General features: G+C 49.7%; 2 protein-coding genes across 9 annotated transcripts; one reads left to right on the forward strand and one right to left on the reverse strand.

Moving 5' to 3' along the window:
• The first annotated feature begins 295 nt into the window (after window positions 1–295).
• MINDY1 (MINDY lysine 48 deubiquitinase 1) lies at window positions 296–9,186 on the forward strand. Of its 4 annotated transcripts, none has more exons than XM_061183520.1 (11): window positions 296–879; window positions 3,087–3,190; window positions 3,378–3,897; window positions 4,256–4,313; window positions 4,710–4,774; window positions 5,388–5,546; window positions 5,882–5,984; window positions 6,348–6,490; window positions 7,565–7,756; window positions 8,240–8,389; window positions 8,666–9,186. In XM_061183520.1, exons 3-11 carry the CDS (start codon window positions 3,445–3,447, stop codon window positions 8,744–8,746), a joined length of 1,404 nt encoding a protein of 467 aa, XP_061039503.1. In that variant the 5' UTR covers window positions 296–879; window positions 3,087–3,190; window positions 3,378–3,444; the 3' UTR covers window positions 8,747–9,186. The 4 variants fall into 4 exon arrangements, with proteins under 4 accessions (XP_061039503.1, XP_061039501.1, XP_061039502.1 ...); XM_061183519.1 differs by having other exon boundaries at window positions 297–395; window positions 497–879; window positions 3,087–3,897; XM_061183518.1 differs by having other exon boundaries at window positions 3,087–3,897.
• Window positions 8,245–15,997, reverse strand: LOC133086843 (uncharacterized). Of its 5 annotated transcripts, XR_009700356.1 has the most exons (5): window positions 15,949–15,997; window positions 14,781–14,856; window positions 14,503–14,658; window positions 13,972–14,062; window positions 8,245–10,170 (listed from the first exon to the last, which is right to left on the reverse strand). XR_009700356.1 is itself a non-coding variant. In XM_061183522.1 (4 exons), the coding sequence occupies exons 1-3, from the start codon at window positions 14,986–14,988 to the stop codon at window positions 13,994–13,996; spliced, it is 675 nt and encodes a 224-aa protein (XP_061039505.1). In that variant the 5' UTR covers window positions 14,989–15,181; the 3' UTR covers window positions 8,245–10,170; window positions 13,972–13,993. The 5 variants fall into 5 exon arrangements, 2 of the variants coding, with proteins under 2 accessions (XP_061039505.1, XP_061039506.1); XR_009700355.1 differs by lacking the exon at window positions 15,949–15,997 and having other exon boundaries at window positions 14,572–14,658; window positions 14,781–15,181; XR_009700354.1 differs by lacking the exon at window positions 15,949–15,997 and having other exon boundaries at window positions 14,781–15,181.
• Between the last annotated feature and the right edge of the window lie 5,311 nt (window positions 15,998–21,308).

Here is a 21,308-nt window from a genome sequence, read left to right on the forward strand (position 1 = left end):
TTCCCAGAGCCTGGGGCTTCTTCCACACCTTCTTCTGCACTACCTAGGCACAGCCCAACCGGTTTCATTTCTAGACTAAAAAAATGATACAGTAAGGACTTGGAAAGGATCGGGATTTTTTCACTTTATTGAATAAATATGGAAATATCACGCTCTTTGGCCCTGCTTCTGTGGATCCAGGGCAAAGGACTGCCATGCCCGGGGAGATCCAACAAGCTGCTGCTGTCCAGCCCTGCTCCTCCCCACTCTGCAAGGGCCCTTGCTCTTCCCTATTCTCACCAGAGAGGCACAAGTGCTCAGTCCCTTCCAGCGGCGGGCGGAGGGAAGAGAAAGGGTCTGTTGTTTTTCTCTCCTTGTTTCTCTCCCTCACTGCTGATCACCAAGCTGCTGACCAGGTCAGAAAGCCCTAATGGAAATCTTCCAGTGCTGGGCAGGCTCCTCCTCCTTTGGGGAGCTTGTCCTTGACTGATTTTTCTTTGTCCTGATGGGAAAAAAGAGAGAGAGAGAAAGAAGAAAAAAGAAAACCCACAAACTTCCTTTGAAAACCAGCTTGTAGACAGGGCCTGGAGCGCACGCCCTAGACTCGGCGACTCAGAAACCCCGAAGACGCTCTGAGCGACCTGGGAGCACCTGGGCTGCACCCCTGCCTGCCTGCACCCTCCTCCAGTGCCCCCCGGTCGTGGGCGTGAGTCCGGAAGTAGCCACAATCCAGCCAGGACCGCCGCTCGTAAACCTGGGTAAACCTGTATAAGCTCTGGCGTTGACAGCTGGAAGGCAGCTGGGACTGTGGCGGCGCCCCTCCCTGTACCCACCTCCGCCATCGCATTGCCAGAGTTGAACCCCCCTTCTAAGTCCTGGAACAGCACCCACTTCTGTAAGGTAAAAACTGTTTTAACCATTTCCTTCGCCTTTTCTCCTAACCCCCACTGCTCTTTTTCCTCTCCAGCTCTGGAGAAGTGACACTGGCTGTCCTTCCACCTTGGGTCTCTGTAAGTCTGGATTTCGAGAGGAGCTCAGGCAGAAGGAGTATGTAAAAGAGATGCTGCTTGGTCCCTACACTTCCTCCTTTTAATGACACCTTCCCCCTCTCCCTTGCTAGCAAGTAGACAGGGCACTGTGGTTGCCTTATTCTGAGGGGAAAATCTAAATCATTAGTTGCATGAAGATTTGGGTCAGAGTGAGAGGGAGATTAGAGTGGGACAGTCAGGCACTTGAGGGGAGAGTAAAGTTCCTGGGGAGCCAGGGCAGGGGCCGCGGGTGTCTTCTTGAAGCTACATACCCGGTTTATATGCTTCTTCCAACTTTTGGCTATTTACTGCCTCTGGCTATAGGGAGGGGCCAGGGCTGTTTTGACTCCCTTACCGCCACCAGAGGATAATTCCAGCTGGAGAGAAAGTGTAGGACTTGAGTTAAGAAAAGAGGAAAAGCATGAAATCCTGATTTGTTTGAGTACCTATGAGTCTCAGAGCCTCTCCTGCTCTGAAATACTCCATGCCCAACCCACCAGGCGTGCTCCCTGTAGAGTGGAACTCCTCCATCACACTTCTGGCCCCTCTTCTGAAGACTTAGCCCACTTAGCTTTTTGCCCAGATTCTCTGAGACCCAGCTCCCTCTGGTATCCAGCTCCTGGGTTCTTTTGGCCCACTGGCCTGGCCAGCTAGTGGCCCAACCCCGCTTAATTATTGATCATTTCTGGCATTGGACAGAAAAACTAAGAAATAAGCGCTGTTTTTCTCCAAGCTTTTAAAAAAGTGTCCCAGGCTCTGGTTTCTGCTTCTAAGGCTCATCCTAAGTGTCGTTTGGGAAGGGAGGAAAAAAGGAGAGAGAGGAAAAAAAAAGCATAAGGCCTGCAGGCAATTTTTGCTACTATGATTCTAAATCAACAACATGTAAATGAGACGCAGCTAGCATAAATTATATTTGAATCAGGAGGATGATCAATTTGGGTGACTAGGCTTATTTCGGTGACTTTTCTATTCCTCAACTTCACCCCCCAGGCTTTACCTTAGCCCTAAATTCCTGCCGGATTGCAAAAGGAAGCATAGTCTCAGGTTAGGAGGAAGCAAGAGAAAAGATTTCTAACAAGTTTAATTTCTCCCCCTTTCTCACCCTGATCAAGGGGGCGAGGGGAGTAAGGAGGTTGAAGGGAGATGTTTTCCAGGGGGCAGGGTTTGTGGCTTTTTATTATCTATGATCCATGGTGTTAATTAAATGTCTATGCTTAGCGCTGGTAGAGAACGGGTTAAACAGGTCCAGAGTTGACATCTAAAATGACCTAGATGGGAATAGATGGAAAGAACATATGCACAGGTAGAGGAGTGGATACGGAGCATTTTTTGTTTTACAGAAATCAATAATCAGTATTTTCATATTCCATGTAGTGGGCAAGAGAGTATCTCTGGGTTTGGGCAGTTTTTGGAGCATAGAGGACCTGAGGAGACGTCGCTATCCCAACTCTAGCTGTCAAGAGAAGCTTACTGGAAGAATGGGGTCGGGTGGGGTGTGTTTGTGTGTGTGTGTGTGTGTGTGTGTGTGTGTTTTGTACGTCTAATCTGAAATTACTTATCAGAACCGATCTCTGATTCAAGTCCCCATGGCCTGCATTTCCCCTCTCCAGCCTACAGGAAGCTCCTCCCAGGATCTTTTTGTTGTGGTTTACGATTGTGTAAAGCTGGAGTTGTGAAGGTGGAGTCCTTTGAGGAGAGAGACTTCTTTCTCACCAGTGTTTCGCCTTTAGGGGCATGGTACTGACTCTCTTTATTCTTCACCCCAAGCACTATATGACTGTTCATCTTTTTGCCCTTGGGGTGAGGCAGAGAGAAGATGGCCCTAAAGATATAAGCCATGTGTGCTCAGGATGTTTCCTGAACAGCCAAGGGACAGGGTTCGGGTAGGGCAGAGGAATTACTCTCATTCTGGCTATGGTGGGGTTTACTGACATGATGCCTATTACAGGGTGAGCTAAAGATCACTGTATTAATAATCATTAGTATAGTTTTAACATTTCTTTCTCCATCTCTTTTTCTTCTTTCTCCTTTTACCCACCCTTTCTGTCTTGTCTCCATTCCTTGTCCTTCCTGTTTCAGGGAAGCTGACGCCACCCAATGTCTTCAGTCCCACCGGAATCATCCCCCCCAAGCCTGAAAGTCCTGTACCCTCAGTGGTCCTATCTGGTCACAGCAAGTTAGAGGTGAAAGAGCCTGGCCTGGGGCCCTTCTGTTTACCCCAAAGCTGTACTACCTGTAGCCAGGAGTGGCTAACATACGCTAACCGAGCCTTCTGCACTACATTCCTTTTCCAAGACTTTTCTGGCTCTGTTTGCGTTCCAGCCCAATGATTTCCTTCTTATTGGATCGTTCTCTCTTTTGCATATCAAGCCTAGATTAAGCCAGTCCCTGAGGACAGTAAAGTCCTTTGGTGCCCCTCAGTTGACGCCTCCTGACCATGGAACACCATCAGCCTGAGCATCCAGTCTGTGGTGAGGCCAGGACTGCAGAAGCGGTCAGCCCTGAAAACCACGAGATCCTGTCAGGACCCAATGAGCCCCCTCAGGACAAGGATGCTGAAGAGGCTGCTGGGGCAGCTGGAGAACAGGAGCCAGTAGATGAAGCTTTGCTGCCGGCCCAGGGCCAGGATAACCTCGAGTCCCCTCCACCTGATGCTAGCTCAAGCCAAGAAGGGCCAGCCCAGGGGACACAGCCTGAGGTAGAGACAGTGGGGGCCTGCTCCTGGCCCCAAGAGCTTCCCCAGTCCCCCAGGGCCCGACAACCTGAGCTAGACTTCTACTGTGTAAAGTGGATGCCCTGGAAGGGAGAACGGACACCCATCATCACCCAGAGCACTAACGGCCCTTGCCCTCTCATCGCCATCATGAACATCCTTTTTCTTCAGTGGAAGGTAAGAGAGAGCTTGGATGGGGGCTCAGAAAACCTTGATCATTCTGATTTTCTCAAACCAAACTTTCCAGATTATTCTTCCTATTTCTCCAGCTTGAACAAATGAGATAAGATATTCGTAAAAACAAAACAAAACAATTATCTGTCCTACTCCTCTGTCTTCTACTGTCTAGCAAATGGGAATGCCTTGCAGTTTTCCACATTCATTCCCTTGCTCCAGTTGCAAGCCTTTCTTTTCCACCACACCTGACTGCTGGACAACCCCTGCCCTCCCCCTGCCTTTCTATGGGTTCCTCCTTCAGTGCTCCATGAAGGAAAGCACACACCTGGCTAACACTTTGATCACTCTTTGCCTCCAGGTGAAGCTGCCACCTCAGAAGGAAGTGATCACATCAGATGAGCTCATGGCCCATCTTGGTGAGTGACTGGGCCTTGAAGAGGAATTACCCAAAAGCTTCCAGTGCTATCTACTCAGCCAGAAATCCAGAGTGTTGAGGGACTCCCCATTCGGGGATCTTATGTGGCAGGGAAGGTAAAGATCTGTGGGGCTTCTCTGCAAGGCTGGGGAATGAAAAGGAAAAGTCAAGGTGTCAGGAGTCCTGGGTCGTCACCCCAATTCTTCCCTTAGCTTTCACATGTGACCTTGCGTGTACCCTTCACCTTTGTGGGCCCATTTCTTCCTCTGAGAAACTAAGGCCCTTTGCATCTCTGAAAATCTGTGGTTCTGTGACATTACCTCCATTCTCCTGGAGAAGAGGAAGCAGCTTTTGGGACTGTTGGCAGGGTAAGCTGATAAGGAATCCTGTCTTGTAGGAGACTGCCTTCTGTCCATCAAGCCCCAGGAGAAGTCAGAAGGACTTCAGCTTAATTTTCAGCAGGTGAGGCGAAAGGTCTGTGGACATGGGGGTTTGCAGGCTTATAAGGGGACACCCAGGCTATTAAGAGAGGCCTTTCTGATGCTTCTCAGGAGGGTTCCTTGAACCATAATTTCTTTCTGCAGGAGGGGGAGGGTGTATCTCTGTCCTAGAAAATATGTTCATTTACATAAGATAAAGAAGGGTTGAGACAAGGGAGGAATTTCCATTGTAAGAGAACACCAGGGAAGAAAAGCAACAAGATTAAAAATTTTTTTTTTCTGGAGGTGGGAGTAGAGTGGGGGGAGGGGAGGCTAGAATATCCATCATTTTCTTTTTTTTTCCAGTTTTACTGGGATTTAATTGACATATAACACTGTGTAAGGTTCTTTTTTTCCATTTTATTTTATTTTTTAAATTGAAGTATAGTTGATTTATAATATTGTGTTAGTTTCAGGTGTACAGAGTAGTGATTCAGTATTTTGCACATTATATTCCATAATAGGTTATTATAAGATACTAGGTATAATTCCATGTGCTATACAGTATATCCTTGTTGTTTACCTATAGCACTGTGTAAGTTTAAAATATACAATGTGTTGATTTGATCTATCCATTATTTTCTTTTCTACCCCAGAATGTGGACGATGCAATGACAGTGCTGCCTAAACTGGCCACAGGTCTGGATGTCAATGTGCGATTCACAGGTGTCTCTGATTTTGAGTATACACCTGAGTGCAGCGTCTTTGACCTACTAGGCATACCTCTGTACCATGGCTGGCTTGTTGATCCACAGGTGAGGGTAGGGGGCGCAAGTGAGACTCAGTCAGCTCAAGCTGAGAGAGAAGCAAAATTTTGTGTGGAGGGGTTTAGGGAGGTAGGGAGTAGGTTGGCTTGGGAGGGGATTAGGGCTTAGAGGCTGGATCCAGTGCGGAATTCCTTTAATTTTCACCTTTTTGGGGGGTAATATTCAAATACAAGCAAACAATATGGAAATAGGTCAATTCTTCAGACATCAAAAGTTTCAGGAAGCTTTGGTCGTAGGGTTGCCGTCCTTGTGGGCTTGCTTCATTTCCTTCCTGAAAAAGATCTCCATTTTTTTGATACCACCCCACCCCGCTGCTCATGCAGAGTCCTGAGGCTGTGAGTGCAGTTGGGAAACTGAGTTACAACCAACTGGTAGAGAAGATCATCACCTGCAAGCACTCCAGTGACACCAACCTCGTGACAGAAGGTGACCTCCCTCCCTTCTCTTCTGTGGATCTTATGTGGAGGGAGTGATGGCTACTTAGGTTTAGTGTTTATTGTCTGTCTCCCCACCACCATGTCCCACTAGAATGTGAGCTCCATGAGAGGGAGTTTGGGGAATTGTCTATTTAGTTCACTGACGTATCCCCCGGTACCTAGTGTGATGCCTGGCAAAAAGTAGCTGCTCAGTTAGAATCTGTCGAATGAATGAATACAGCCAGGCTTCAAGGAAGCGATTTCACAAGGTGGGACTGACCCCTAGGGCTTTGACAGGGGCTCTCTGGATGATCCTACCGTGGACTTTGCATTTAAGCCACCCGCCCCCCTCTTTCTTGTGCCCTGCTGCCAGGCCTGATTGCAGAGCAGTTCCTGGAGACCACCGCCGCACAGCTGACCTACCATGGTCTGTGTGAGTTAACAACAGCTGCCAAGGAGGGCGAACTTAGCGTCTTTTTCCGGAACAACCACTTTAGCACTATGACTAAGCACAAGGTGATGAGGGTTTAGGAGGTGGGGGGTTGGAGTGCTGTCATTCCCTCATGCCTTTTTCTTCTGGGTCAGTGTTTCAGTCAGGATAAGGTAGATTAAGCTGTGATAACTAATGACCCCTGAATCCCTGTGGTTTACCGCAACAAAGGTTTATTTCTTTTTTCAAAAAAATATTTATCTATTTATTTATTTATTTATTTTGGCTGTGCCGGTCTTAGTTGCGGCACACGGGATCTTCGTTGCAGCATGCAGACTTCTTAGTTGCGGTATGCGGACTCTTAGTTGCGGCATGCGTTCGGGATCTAGTTCCCCGACAAGGGATCAAACCTGAGCCCCCTGCATTGGGAGCACGGAGTCTTACCCACTGGACCACCAGGGGAGTCCCCAAAGGTTTATTTCTCACTCATGTTGCACGTCTGCTGCAGATTGGCTGCAGCTCTGTCCCACATCATCTTCACTCTGGGGCCCAGGCTGACAAAACAGCCTTTATCTGGAACATAGGAGGGGAAAGTGCGGGGGTGGGGAACACACCGCACGCGTGCTTTTAGTGCTTCTGCCTGGAAATGACAATGTCAGTTCTGCTAACATCTCACTGGCCAGAGCGAGCCATAAGGAGTAAGCCTGCCATCAGTGGGACAAGAAAGTGTAAATCCTCTCCCAGGAAGGGGCAGTGGAATTTTTGAACAATACTATAGTTTTCCAAAGCTAAAAATTGTCTAAGCTCTCTTGGAATTGAGTAGAAGAGGGAAAGGTCTTTGGTTCTCAAAGGATTTATCCTTATAACCATCAGACGAGCCCAGAGAACCATGGGAAGTAGGGTAGGAAGCAGGGTCGTATGTGGGACTTTAGCCCGAGGACTCCATGCTTGACCACAGGGACCACCATACTCACATCCAGCTGACCACGACTCAGACAGCCCTTCCTTCTCCCCACAGCCGCGCATATGTATAAAAGATCCCCATGCTCACACTGCCACGTTCCAGCTAGCACACCGATTGATTCCAACGGTCTCTGTGCATCTCAGATAGGTGCCTCTGTCACCTGTCCCACCAATGCACTTTGTCCTCCTCTTTGCAGGGTCACTTGTACCTACTCGTCACCGACCAGGGCTTTCTACAGGAGGAGCAAGTGGTGTGGGAGAGCCTGCACAACGTGGACGGAGACAGCTGTTTCTGTGACTCTGACTTTCACCTAAGTCACTCCCTAGGCAAGGGACCTGGAGCAGAAGGTGGGAGTGGCTCCCCAGAAAAGCAGCGGCAGGTGGACCAGGTGTGTGGGGCCTCTGGGGAGGGTGCAGAGAGCATGTCCGCCTCAGAGAGCTTCTTGCCACAGGTGCGAGCTGCCTGCATCTTATTATCTAGAGACTGTGACGTATGACAGCCATGCCCCTCTCCTCTCTGTTACCTTTTGGACCATCTCAGCACTTGGTGTGTATTCTCTGGCACCAGAGGTAAAATACTTGGCTGTATGTGTTGCTCTGGAGGAGAAGGAGCTGGAGAATTGGAAGGATGAGGAAAGGCTGCTTTTGTTGTTGTCGTTATTTATTTATTTATTTTTTTGGCCACACAGCTTGTGGGGTCTTAGTTCCCCGACCAGGGATTGAACCCGTGCCCCCTGCCAGTGGAAGCTCAGAGTCCTAACCACTGGACTGCCAGGGAACTCCCAGGAAAGGCTGGTTTGGAAACCTAAACACAGCCTGGACATCCCCCCGCCCCAGCCTCCCTCACCACCCCCGTACTTTCCCCTCTCCAGGACTACCTGATCGCCTTGTCCCTGCAGCAGCAGCCGTCGCAAGGCGCATTGGGTCTTAGCGACCTGGAGCTGGCCCAGCAACTTCAGCAAGAGGAGTACCAACAGCACCAAGCCGCCCAGCCCGCGGCAGCACGGGCCCTGTCACCGCAGGTGGGTCTGCTCCCCCTGCCCTTAGCGCTGCCCCTCCAGCGTTCCCACATCCCCGGCGTGCCACTCCTGCTTCCCCTGGTCCGGACACTTGTTATTCCTGCCATGTCTCTTCACGGTTTCCCTCGGGGCCTTTCTCCTGTCTGTCCCTCTCCCCTGGGTCCCTTCCTGTCTTTCTCTCCCCACTGCCCCTCCCAATCCTGACCCTGCTTCCATCTAGAGTCTCTGTCCTGGGCTCTTCCACAGTTGATGGGTGACCAATTGTTAAATCTGATACAGGGGAGAGGAGCTGCATTTGGACGCCCAGCTGCCGAGCGTCGGCAAAGGCCGAAGCAAGAGTCCGACTGTGTCCTCCTGTAGCCCCGCTCAGTGCCAGGCTGCCTTGCCTCCGCTTTCAGAGGCTGGGGCTATTTTGCTTGCTCCCCAGCTCAACTTGAGATATGCAGGGTAACTTATTTATGGAACATTGGGGATCAGAGCAGGCAGTAAATGCCAAGGTCAGACTTGGTGACGTCTTTGCCCTCATGTGCTGCCTCCTCTTCCTCCCAACCATCCCGGGCAACATTGGGGTTGGTGGGGTGAGGATTTCTGATTCCCAACTCCCTTTCCCCAGAATAGTCACATTAATATACAGACTCAGGCTCCAGGGTGAGGTCCCTGTCTAGAACCCATCTCCCCTACTTTCTGCTCCTGCAGGCCCACCCGTATCCATCCGTTTGTTTCAGGGTTTAATTTTGGGTTTCTATCTCCATTATTTGTAATGCCTTCCTAGGGGGTTGGAAATAAAACTTCTTTCCTGAGGTCTGTTGTTTGCCTTACCCTGCAGCTATGGGGTTAAGTATTTGACTCAATTGAGGAATGCAAAAAGGGGGAGGGGGAGGTAAAAAGATGTGAGGGGGTGGCCTGTCATTTCTAATACAAGCAGCAGGGGGAGCCAAAGCCTGCTTTTTCCTTTTTTGTTTTTTATCTGTTTTCGATAGGTCTTCTTTTGGAAGTAGTACTATAATTTGGGAGGTGGGTTTCCAAGTTCCTGCTTTGGACATATGAATTTGGGGATTGTGCACCCTGCTAACCCAATCTTCCCATGCAGGGGAGGGGTAGCTTGATCCTCTGCTTGCTTCTCAGGTCATACAGATGGTCCTTTGCTTCCTCTAACCATTTCTGACCTCATTGTGGTTCCTGGTTCTCAATTATTTTACCTGAAATTTCCTGGGGAAGAGAGATTAATGGGGGTGAGGGGAGACACCGAGGGGAGGGGGGTTGTTGACAACTGCAGTCTAGAGCCTCAAACAGGACTCCTGTTGAATATCCAAGTGCACATGAAAGGCACCTCCAGCTTCAAGGCCTCCTCCCAGCCCATGTCCTGCTCCACCCAAACTTCAATCAGGGAACACAAATGACAGTGAAGTTTGCCAAAAGAATCCAAATATCAGTGAGATGTGCTGGCCAGAATACGGAAAGAATGAGTAGAGCAGAAACTATCAAAGAGATCCCATTATCGCATACCCAAGACAGAGCTAGGGGACCCAGGTGCAGACATCACTTTGAGATGAGGGAAATTAAGGGATTTAAGAGGAACTTCGAGTTCCAGACTCCACAAGAAGCTGGAACATGTGGTGCTCAAGTGAGGGGTTATCTTATTTGGAGGCCCAGCTGGTCTCCTGCAGGCTCAGCCATCCGTGGGAATCTCAGATCCTTGAAGGTCATGTGGGGATGAGGTCTCAAAGGTCTTCAGCCCTGCACAGGGCTAGTAGGGCTGACCGGCAGTTGCCTTTCACTGCATTCTGCAGACAAGAAAGTCAAGTATTAGAAAGACCCACCACCACTATGGCTCAGGTGCTCTGTCCTCTCCCTCGTGCCGGCCCAGAGCTTGTGTGGTGCCTGGAGTCCTGCACTAAATTCACCTAAGACCCATGAGTTCTCCAGGACATGACTATGCTCCACTGTGCGCAGTGTGGAGGTTCGGGGTGAAGCTCCGGGGCTCCAGGTTAAGAACCAGCAAAGTCTCACCTGGAGGGAAGAGTAGAGGGACTTCCCAAATTTCTTTTTGAACTCAGCTCGGATACTTAAAAGATCAGGCTCACTTCGAGAAATAAGGATGCGCATCAGGACTTGGTAATTGTCTCAGTTTCCCGGTAGAGGAAGAAACAGAATGTGGATGTGGTGGTAGTGACATTCTCACAGAGTAGGGATTGGGCCGCATGGTGAATTATTCTAGGGCGTGTTGGTGAGGAGAGAGTCAAGGAAAAGAGAAATATGCATTATGTAAGGGTAAAAGTTATCTTTGTCCATCCTCATAGGAGATGATGTGGCAGGAAAGATCGGTTGCTGTGGGGAATATTACTGGAATATTACTTGTTCCATCCACGTCTTTCCTGGCCCTGCCACTAGCTTAGAGCCTCGCTCCAAGGGCAGGTACTCAAGAAAAGATAGAGGAGACTTGCTACCTATAAAGACTTACAGCATGAGGAATTTCCCTAGTGGCACAGTGGTTAAGAATCCGCCTGCCAGTGCAGGGGACACGGGGTCGAGCCCTGGTCCAGGAAGATCCCACATGCTGCGGAGCAACTAAGCCCATGTGCCACAACTACTGAGCCCACATGCCACAACTACTGAAGCCCGCACGCCTAGAGCCCATGCTCCGCAACAAGAGAAGCCACCGCAATGAGAAGCCCGTGCACCACAAGGAAGAGTAGCTCCCGCTCCCCACAACCAGAGAAAGACTGCATGCAGCAACAAAGACTCAATGCAGCAAAAAAAAAAAAAAATCTTAAAAAAAAAAAAGGTTTACAGCATGAAATCCAGAAAGACTGTTTTTAACTTACAAGTTCGAGAAAGTCCAAGGAGGATACACCCACCCTGTCCTTAAACTGAGTTGATGGGGCTCTGATAGGGAGCAGGGTCATGTGACTTCCCGTTCTGATCCTGACCTACCAGGGTCGTCTTGTTATCCTCATCTTTATACATCAGTTTCTCCTGGTTGGACCCCTGGGGTTCAGCATCACTGTCCTTCTCTCATACCTGCACCAGGCCTCTTGCCTTTTGGTTAAAGATGGTAATGGAGGGTTCAGTTTAGAAATAATAGAGATATAGTACATATTCAAATCATGAGCTATAACTGATTATAATAAAATATTTTGGGGACTTCCCTGGTGGTCCAGTGGCTAAGACTCTACAATCCCAATGCAGGGGGCCCAGGTTCGATCCCTGGTCAGGGAACTAGATCCTGCATGCCGCAACTAAGACCCAGTGCAGCCAAATAAATAAATAAATATTTTTTTAAAAAAAAGGAAAGAAATGTTAAAACAAATTTTTTTTTGGTTGCAAAAAACCTGTTTGTGTCATGAGCTGTGCACTGGTGCTGTCATCATTTCCTATTATCCTCCTTTTCAGAGTTTTCTCAGTCACTTGACTCCTGAGACCCTTCCCAGAACTGCCTGAAACCTACACTTAGGGCAACCCCACAGATCATAAACTCCCGCAAAGAAACCAAAAAAAAATGATGAAGTGAATACAGGATGCTATATTTTATTTGGACTCATTCATTACCTAATTGTCAGTGGGCCTGATGGCTACGCTTTGTTTTTTTTGCACTTTAAATTAAATTTAATTAATTAATTAATTTTTTGGCTGTGGCTTGTGGGATTTTAGTTCCCCGACCAGGGATGGAACCCAGGCCCTCAGCAGTGAGAACACGGAGCCCTAACCACTGGACCGCCAGGGAATTCCCTGATGGCTACTCTTTTGAATTCCATGTATCATTGGTTTTATGTTGTGATGAAGACTGCCAAATGCTTCCCAGTATCCATTCTTCCCTTCTTCCAACTCTTGTTACTCCATAGTTATAGAATTGGGGTAGGAGTCACTCATTAACTGAATATTCCCAATGGTGTACAAGTACCCTCTACACCAAACCTATATCAAACATAATTCTTGTCTTGTTACTTGAGAATATATTTGGCATCTCATAGTACCCTAGGATCTTTATAATGAACCTTCATTTTATGGTTCAGATTGGTCTGAATTTGTCCTGAATCAGTTGTCATTTAAAGGTCATTTTTCTGAATAAATATTCATCACAATTATGTTTTCACATGTCTCTCATAAAAGAATAGTTTGGAAGTGTCTTGATTGAGTTTTTCCTTTTTTAAAATTTTTTTTCAGAAAAATAGGCCTGTATTATTTTTTGACTCCTACTTCTAAGATAAATCTGGCATTTACATCCAAGAGTCTAGGTCCTGTAATCCAAATACTTTACAATCATTTACTGCTGTGGTATAAGTTTGTTTTTATGACAGGAATTTAGATAACCACAACTCTTCAAATGAATCTTAGTGTTCACTCATTATAATAGTACAGGCTTTATTGGATGAGTACAGTAATCTACTGTCAAAATGGAAATCTCTGGATGATAAAATAAATGCTTCTATGTACTGTCTTGAATAGCTGTTAACAGGCATGATGGTTTCTCAACCAGTATACAAAAAGCTATTCCATCTTCAAATTTTTGGTGAGCTTTTTTATTTATAGGTTTTGGGGGACAGTTGTACTAGGAGACCTAGCTCAACGAGCACAATGACCGGATTCTGTTTATGAAATTACTCAAACCAAGATCGCCAGTTTAAGTTTGGGTAATACGGAACAAAGTCTGACCAGTGTGGAGAAAGGTGGTCTTGGGTGCCAAGAGTATGCTATAGCTTATAGGATAGACCAACACCTATGATATAGACCAGGAGTTGATACATGGCAGTTACATGTCCTATAGGATCATTATGTGTATTGTAGGAGACTAGGTGACTTAATAGCTGTGTGACCTTGGGCAAGGTATTTAACCTCTCTGTACTTCAGTTTTTTCATCTATAAAACAAGGATGTCAGTGTGGATGTGAGGATTCACTGAAATGTGTAATGTGCTCGGCATAGGCCCTGGCACACAAGGAGCCCCTAAGAAATGGTGGCTCTTTTGTTATTTTTTCTAGTGTTATCACCATCCTCATTCTGGCAACTGAATCCATATCTGTATTTGGCCACCTAGACATTAACTGGGCCAAAAATTTTAGCTTTGGTGCCCTGGTGGGTCAACTAACCTATCTCTAACCACAGCTCACTCCTCTACTCTTGACAAGACAGTTTGTAAACCTAGGAAAAGAGAGCTGCTCTATGTTTACAAAATAATATGAGATTGTTACATCAGCAGCAGTGTGAAACTTCCTCTCTCGTGCCCAGGAGATACTCTATTGAGTATCGTCAGTTCCTCCTTCCGGGCTCCTTCTCGGTCTACAGACTGGTTTCTAAAAGGTAATATGCCCAAGTGCAGAGGGAAGGGGCTCACCTTGGCCTGTGATGGCCCTCGGCAGCCTCTGCACATCCTTGTCTATACTGAAGCTCAAGAAGGTTCTGAGGGTGCCCCAAGCTGCAGTCTGTAAGAGCACGGGGGTACCAGAGTCTGCCCGTTCCCCAGTGCCCCGGCCAGGCCTTGGGCATGGCCTCAGGGCCAGCTCTCCCTTTCCTATTCCCCGTCCCACCTCCCAGCCCCTGTGTTGATGTAAAAAAAAAAAAGATTCCTACAATCCCAGCAGCGCCTACCTTGTTGGCAAGGCCCAGGTGGCTAAGGATCTCCTGAGCCAGGGATAGTCCCATCTTCCCGCTGGTCACAGACATGGTGCAACTGGATGCCCTGGGGGGAGGGACACAGGAGCCAATTCAGGGGAACGTCCCAGCCTTTCTGGGCCGCTTTATGACCCCAGGTCCGGGAGCCTGGACTCCCTTTACCCATTCTTTTCCCTTGTTGCAGAAAAAAAGAACAACCTGCTTGGCAGGTTTGGGAGCCCAAGTGGAGGGTAAGAGGGGAGCCTCCACCTTCCCCACTACTCACCATCCTTCCGGAAGCAAGTTTGATCAGGGATGCTGCTAGAACTAGCACCAAACAAACCCTCCCAGACTCTAGGGTTGGTCCCAAGGCTCCCCAGCCCTTGGTCTGAGGTGGATGATCCCCTTCTGAGGTCACCTCCCTTCCTTCCATGGCCTGGCTGGGTGTTCCTGGGGCAGTGTAAGGGAGGCGAGGCGAGGCAGCAGGATTAAGTATGTGGGGCGGGAGGTAACAGCATCTTCCCCCACCTTCAGCCCCAGCCTCCAAGTAAGCCACCCGCCCTGCCCACAGAGCTTCCACCACTGTGCGCCTTTCACCCTCGGAGTCTCCAGCTGGGATCTTTAGGTCAGCAGCTGCAGTCTCTGAGCTGATATGAGTATGTGTTCTTGTGGGTACATGGGGGCCTGGAGGAGGAAGCAGGCACTCATGTTAGAAAAGGAAAACTCCTTTCTCCCTCGCTCAAGTGATCAACAAGTTCCTCCCTCCCCCCGCAGCCCCAGCATGAGAGCCCAGGTCCAGTGCTTACCGGAGGTGCTGGGGGTGAAGTGGGTGTCCTCAGAGCCCAGCGGTGCACCGTGTATGGACACCAGCTCCTGTGTGGCCTGTACAGGGGAGGGTGTGTGTGCAGCCCAAGCTGAACAGCCGGTCAGAGGACCTCTCCAGTAGACCAGCCCAGCTATCCTCTCAGCCCCTCCCAAATGCGGGAGAGGACCAGGCTGCACCAGGTCCCACATGCCAACACCTCCCTACCCAGCATCTCTCCTCCCAGGAACTGGCCTTAACCCATGCGGAGAACTCCGCTGGCCTCTCAGCAGCTCAGCCCCGACACAGGAGGCTTCGTGCATTGCCGTCCCGGCGGGGCCAAGTGGGACCACAGAAGCCCAGTCTCTAAGTCCAGCTTCTGACATGGCTCTGCCTCTGACTCCAGCTCCCTGGAGGGGGGGGCGGGGTGCAGGTCAGACAGGCTCCAGGCTGATTTGGAGGCTGGTACGGAAAAACCTGTTGGGGCACATACCAGCAGGGCACCCCAGCCTGCATCCCAGAGGGGTATTAGAGCAGTAGCGAGCGGGAGTGATTGGAAGAGAGTAGTAGAGTGAGGAGGCGGGGGAGGGGACTGTGTAAATCTTCAGGGAAGGAAGGGCACAGGTATTCCGGGGATAGGAGCAGCTCAGAGTCAAGAGAGAAAAATGCACAGGGTGTTCCCTGTGGGCAGAAGCACCATGCTTCCAAAAGGCAACAGGGAGATGAAAGAGGCTCCCTGGGTCCCTGTGTCTTAGATTACTTGTGTTGCCTTTTGGCCGCCAGGGCTGTTTTAGCTGCAGGTGATGTAACCCCAGCAGCTGGGCTGGAGGCTGTCTGTGCACAGAGCAGCAGGTAAACAGTCTTGGGGAGCCTCAGGGGCCCCTGAGTAGACAAGTACTCGAATCTCACAGCCAACTCCCTAGGGTCTGGGAGCAGTCTCCTTCCTGCTGCCCTAGACAGGTCTGCTGGGGTCTGGGCACAGAAGCCAGAGACCTGTCTCCACTCCTCTGCCACTCTCCCACCCTGGGAAGGTCCTCACTGGTTTTCTGAGGAGGGACCAGCAGCTCTTCCTCAGAGCAGACCAGGCCTAAGGAGATGCTATAAAGGGAGACTTCCACAGTGGCAATCACTGCTTCTCACTTTTCTCTCCTGTTAAAGTGGAAAACACGCACCAATTTTTGTTGGAGAATGTGGGTTCAGTCCCAGCTCTGCCACTTGTTATATTCTGCAACCTCAGCTAGTCACTTCAGGTCTCCATCATGTCTCTGTTTCTTTTTCTTTTTTTTGGCCATGCCACGTGGCATGCAGGATCTTCCCTGACCAGGGATCGAACCTGTGCCCCCTACGTTGGGTTCGCAGAGCCTTAACCATTGGATCGCCAGGAAAGTCCCTCTGTTTTCTTTACCTGAAAAAAAAAAAGGGAATATTGGGAGAAGATGAAGTGTGGGGGGGTGGGGGTGGGGAGGGGGAATCCTGGGGCACCTGAGAATAGGCTTCCTGGGAGGATTAAATGAGGTAATATGTGTGATGGCATTTGGCAGAGAAAAGTGCCTTTTCTCTTAACTCAATTAGGGTTGCCGGATTTAGTAAATACAACACGTAATTTGTTAGTATTAAGTATGACCCATATATTTCGTAGGATATACTATGCTAATAAATTATTTGCTGTTTGTCTGAAATTGTAATTTAACTGAGCATCCTATATTTTACCTGGCAACCTGAAAAATGGGATGCAGTTTCAGCATGGTGATTAAAAGCAAAGGTTCTGAAGCCAGATTCCTTAGACTTAGAATTCTGGTCTGCTGTGTGACCTTGGCAACCACCTTAACCTTTCTGTGCTCAGTTTCCTCCTTGTCAAAATGGAGATAATAACAGTGTTTATATTATAGGCTATTGTGAGAATTAAATAAATTAATACATGTAAAGCACTTTAGAAGAGTGGTGGGCACAGAATGGTAGGTACACATGTCAAAATGTTAACTAATACGTAATAATTAATATGTTATTTTATAGCGATAACTGTTATTAGCATCTCCCTAAGAATTCCAATATTGGCTCTCTTCTGCAACTTCTTTCTTGCCAATCCCCAATCTGGCCACAAGAGGCCATCGAAACCCACTGAGAGAGAGCCTCGAGACCCCTGGCGGCCACTTGAGGTCTCTGAGGCTCTGGCTCCACCCACAGATATCCAGGGGCTCTCTTGGCCCACTTGTTGGGAAGCGCAGTCTCCTGAGGACATCAGGTTCCAAGGTGAACTTGGTGGGCAGGCAGGGTCGGGGAAGAGCCTCAGGTAGACATCTACGCAAGGAACCCTGCTGAGACAGACCTCAGGACACATGCAGGAGACTTCTAGGCTGGGTTACCGTAGTACAGCGGCTCCACAGCCAGGGTCCCTGTGCCTTTGGTTTTCTGTACCCTTCAGAATGTCTTTTGGGCACACGTTCCAAGTAGGCTTAGGGGGAAATGAAGGGCGAGAGAGGGCTCCTGTTCCCCCAGTCCAAACCTCTGCAAGGTACTGCTGGCTGACCTGCACGGCTGAATCCTGAATTTGGAGGCAGAAGAGTGGTCCCAGTTGCCTAGGAGTGTGTGTGTGATGTGTTTACAAATGCTCGCCTGAAGCTAGTGGAATCTCACTCCTTTTGTCCCTGGGTTTTGTTTTGTTCAACTCCAGGGCCAGATTGAGGTTGTTTTCAGATTTACTAAATCACCCTCCACCCACGTGCTCTAAATTTTAGAATTTCAGAGTTGGAGGAGATCTTAGGGATGACCTGGTCTACCACCCTCTTGTTACTGACTCAAGGAGGCTGAGTGACTTCCAGAGGCTGTAGTGTTAGAACCAGAATCCAGGTCTCCTAACTTCTCAGTGTTTTCCTCATCACTCAGATGAGGGTGTCGACTGAAAAAAAACGCACAACGTAAAAGTTGAGAATTATGTTTTATTTGGCAGACAATACTGAGGGCTTAAGCCTGGGATGCAGCCTCTCAGACAGCTCTGAGGGACTGCTCTGAAGAGGTGAGGGAGGAGCAGGATATATAGGAGTTTTGTAACAAGAACCAGGCAGTCAGAATATCAAAAGAGGGACTTCCCTGGTGGCGCAGTGGTTAAGAATCCGCCTGCCAATGCAGGTGACATGGGTTCGAGCCCTGGTCTGGGAAGACCCCACATGCCGCGAAGCAACTAAGCCCGTGCGCCACAACTACTGAGCCTGCGCTCTAGAGCCCGCGAGCCACAACTACTGAGCCTGCGCACCACAACTACTGAAGCCCGCGCGCCTAGAGCCCGTGCTCTGCAACAAGAGAAGCCACCACAATGAGAAGCCTGCGCACCGCAACGAAGACCCAACGCAGACAAATAAATAAATAATTAATTAAATTTATTTAAAAAAAAAGAATATCAAAAGATTACTGTTCATTAAAGAAAATAAGACATGTCAACTTAATGAATTTAGTGCATTTCTATGTATGGAAAGATGCAAAAGTCTGGGCTCACTGAAATCATTCCTCTGATATGTATCTCAGCTATCTGGGGCCAGTATCCTGTGTTTTCCCATCCTGAGTCTCCTCAGGGTGCATTGTTGGGGGGGTGTGTGTGGCTGCAGTGGCTGATAGCTTGATGGTGGGCATCCTGTTTCCGTCCTGAGTTCTCTCAGGATTCACTGTCAGGGCAGCTGTAATGTGATGCCTTTTCTTTTTAAAAAAATTATTTATTTATTTATTTATTTGGCTGCGTCGGGTCTTAGTTGAGGCATGCGGGATCTTCGTTGCGGTACGTGGGATCCAGTTCCCTGGCCAGGGATCGAACCCAGGCCGCCTGCATTGGGAGCTCAGAGTCTTAGCCACTGGACCACCAGGGAAGTCCCTGTAATGTGATGTCTTGCTGGCTGCAACATCCTTTGTTTACTGATATGGCAGGCAACATTTTTTCATTCACAAGGGCATGGCTGACTTGGGGTCCCTCTTAGTGGAATGCAGGAGGATAAGCAGTAAGTAACATACAGAGTCTTAGCTGTTGACTCATGAAAACTTGTTCAACTCTAAGTCCATATTGCTTTTCTGCAAATACTTTGCATTGCATTGTTTCAGAATACATAGAAACTCCTCCTGGCCATTTTTCCTCTTGTTATAAAACTTTTTCTCCCCAGAATTCCTGGCACCTCAATTCCTCTGCTCACGTACTAGCCACGCTCTACTCTTTTATCCAAATAGGTTTCTGTGTTGCACGAGCCAGCCTGACCTGGGAAGACCAAGATCCACTTTCCACAACTAGGGTCCATGTCTTTGCCTGTCCCAGATACCTAAATCCCAGGCCAAAGGCCTAGTTGTGTCCTCAGCCTCGCCTCCGGACACCTCAGCAGCCCATACAGAGGAAGTGAGTCACAACAAGGCGGGCAGCTTGGGGCACTGTGGGCGTGGCCATGCCAGCCCAGGGTGGTGGGGGATGGGTCAGAGTGATCTAAATCTCTTGGTCCAAAACAGGCAGAGAGAGAGAGAGAGAGAGAAAGAGAGAGGGAGGGAGAGAGGGAGAGAGAGTGTGCGCGCGTGCGTGCGTGTGTGTGTGTGTGTGTGTGTGTGTGTGTGTGTGTGTTCCTAAACTGGTAGCATCATTCTAATGCTGCCTGAGGCCATTTCCCTTTCTCCATCCACCTTCTCCTTTGTCTCCTGGGGGAGGGGTACACCCTCTTATCTTTATTTTTCAGGTCTTGTCTATTCAGCTTCTGCCCCAAACTTCCCCTCCCACTGCTATCTTAAAAGAAAGTTAACTGGTCTTCAGTTCTCTGAGGAATCATTTAAAAAGTCTGGTGAGGACTTGGGAAAGTCTAGGAAAAATGCCCGAGAAAAGGGTTCAGAAACTAAAGGAGGGGAGCCAAGTAGGACAGACATGGGGAGGAGGAAGAGGGGTACCCAAAGTTTAGCTGGGGCCCTAAGTGGAGACACTGGAACCCTGCTGGAAAAGGGAATCTGGGGAGGGCACTCAAGACAGATAGAGGGGACTTAGGAATTGGAAGGCAAAGGAAGGGGGAGAAACAGAGGGGTAGAAAGATATGATATGCTAATAAAGTTCAGCCTGGGGCAAAGAAATTAAGGGCTGGAGGGGTTGCTGGGAACTGGAAAATCAGGCAAGTCTGGGGCTGAAAAAAGGCTGGAGAGTCCCCTGGGTACCGGTTCAGGGGGCGAGGGGCGAGGGGCCAGGGGCCAGGGGGTGGACCAAGTCTCATTTCCCCAATGTAGGCCTGGGCCGGGGGTCCCTGCAAAGAGCAAAGGAAAAGTTTGTAAGTCAGTCAGCCTCTGCCTCTCTACCTCTCCAGATAGCGTCTTAAGCGAGGGCCAAGCTCTCAAACTGGATTAGTGGGAGGTCACATTCTTTCCTAAGAGAACTGTCAAAGCACCTGAACTTGTCTAGATAAACCATGAAACAAGCTACTGTCAGAGGTTCTAACGGTGACAGTATAAAAACGCCATTTCATTAAGGTAAAAAATTAAGTTACCTCTACTAGGCGGGCTCTCTCTCTAAACAAACCCTCAAACACATCTTAGTCACACTCTGTCCTCATTAGGAATCAAGGCCAGTTTTCTAGGATAAACATGTTGCCTCCTCCTGAAACATCAGTTTTACCAGTCCAAGGGAAAAACATTTTAAAATATGAATTTGAATACGGATAAACGTGGTCTAGATTTAAAACTCAAATACATTTTACACAACAAAAGTTGGGGTTTGGCTCCTTCAGAGTCTGCTACTGTAGGTTATGTGTGCCACTGGGGGTAGGTTTTACAGCACTTGGGTGGAAACTCTGTGAGTTTTAAGGCAGGTCTTGGGTGGGGGACGCCCTAGGGGTCGCAGGCTCTGCGCTGGGAAGGGCAGCCGAATCTCGAGGGTCCGCAGCCTGGGTCGGCCCTGGAGAGGTGCTCGGCCTCGGCGCGCGGCACTTGGGATGGATTCGCAGAGGCTGCGCCGGCCGGGAGCCGGGGAGCCCCCCTCCCTCCGCTGCCCAGTGGGGCTGGAGGGGGGAAGTGTGGCAGTCGGTCGGGCAGAAAGAATTGGGGGCCGCAGCCGGGCGGAGGTCGAGGACCTCAGTTGGCGGCGGGCGGAGTGGTGCAGGGGCCCGACCGCTCCGCGCCCCGATCCCCGGGCACCTCGCGGGTCTGTCCCAGGGTGCCCGGGACTACAGCGCACCTCTAACGGAGAGACTGGGAGAGTCCCCACACTGCCCGCCCTCATCGGGGACTTCTCGCCCAGTGCGGTGATTCTACTGGGCTAGGCCGCCGGCCGGGCGCCGCGAGGGCTCGGGTCCTCGCCTCGGGCTCCGCGGCCCGCCCCGGGCCGCGGGCCGGGAAGGGGGCGGTGGCAGGCGGCGGGGGCTGGGAGCGGCTGCCCCGCGCCGAGGCCCCGGTCCCGCCGCCCGCCCTCCTTTCCCCTTTCGTCGCCGGGCCGCAGGCCCACGCCCAGTCTCCCGGCTCCTGTGTTGCTCGCGGCCTTTCTTTCCCGGGCTGCCTGGGCTCGCTCTCCGCTCGGCTAGGCTCGGCGGGCGGCGGG

This window comes from Eubalaena glacialis, chromosome 3, assembly GCF_028564815.1.
Source record: "Eubalaena glacialis isolate mEubGla1 chromosome 3, mEubGla1.1.hap2.+ XY, whole genome shotgun sequence".
NCBI classification, from domain to species: domain Eukaryota; kingdom Metazoa; phylum Chordata; class Mammalia; order Artiodactyla; family Balaenidae; genus Eubalaena; species Eubalaena glacialis.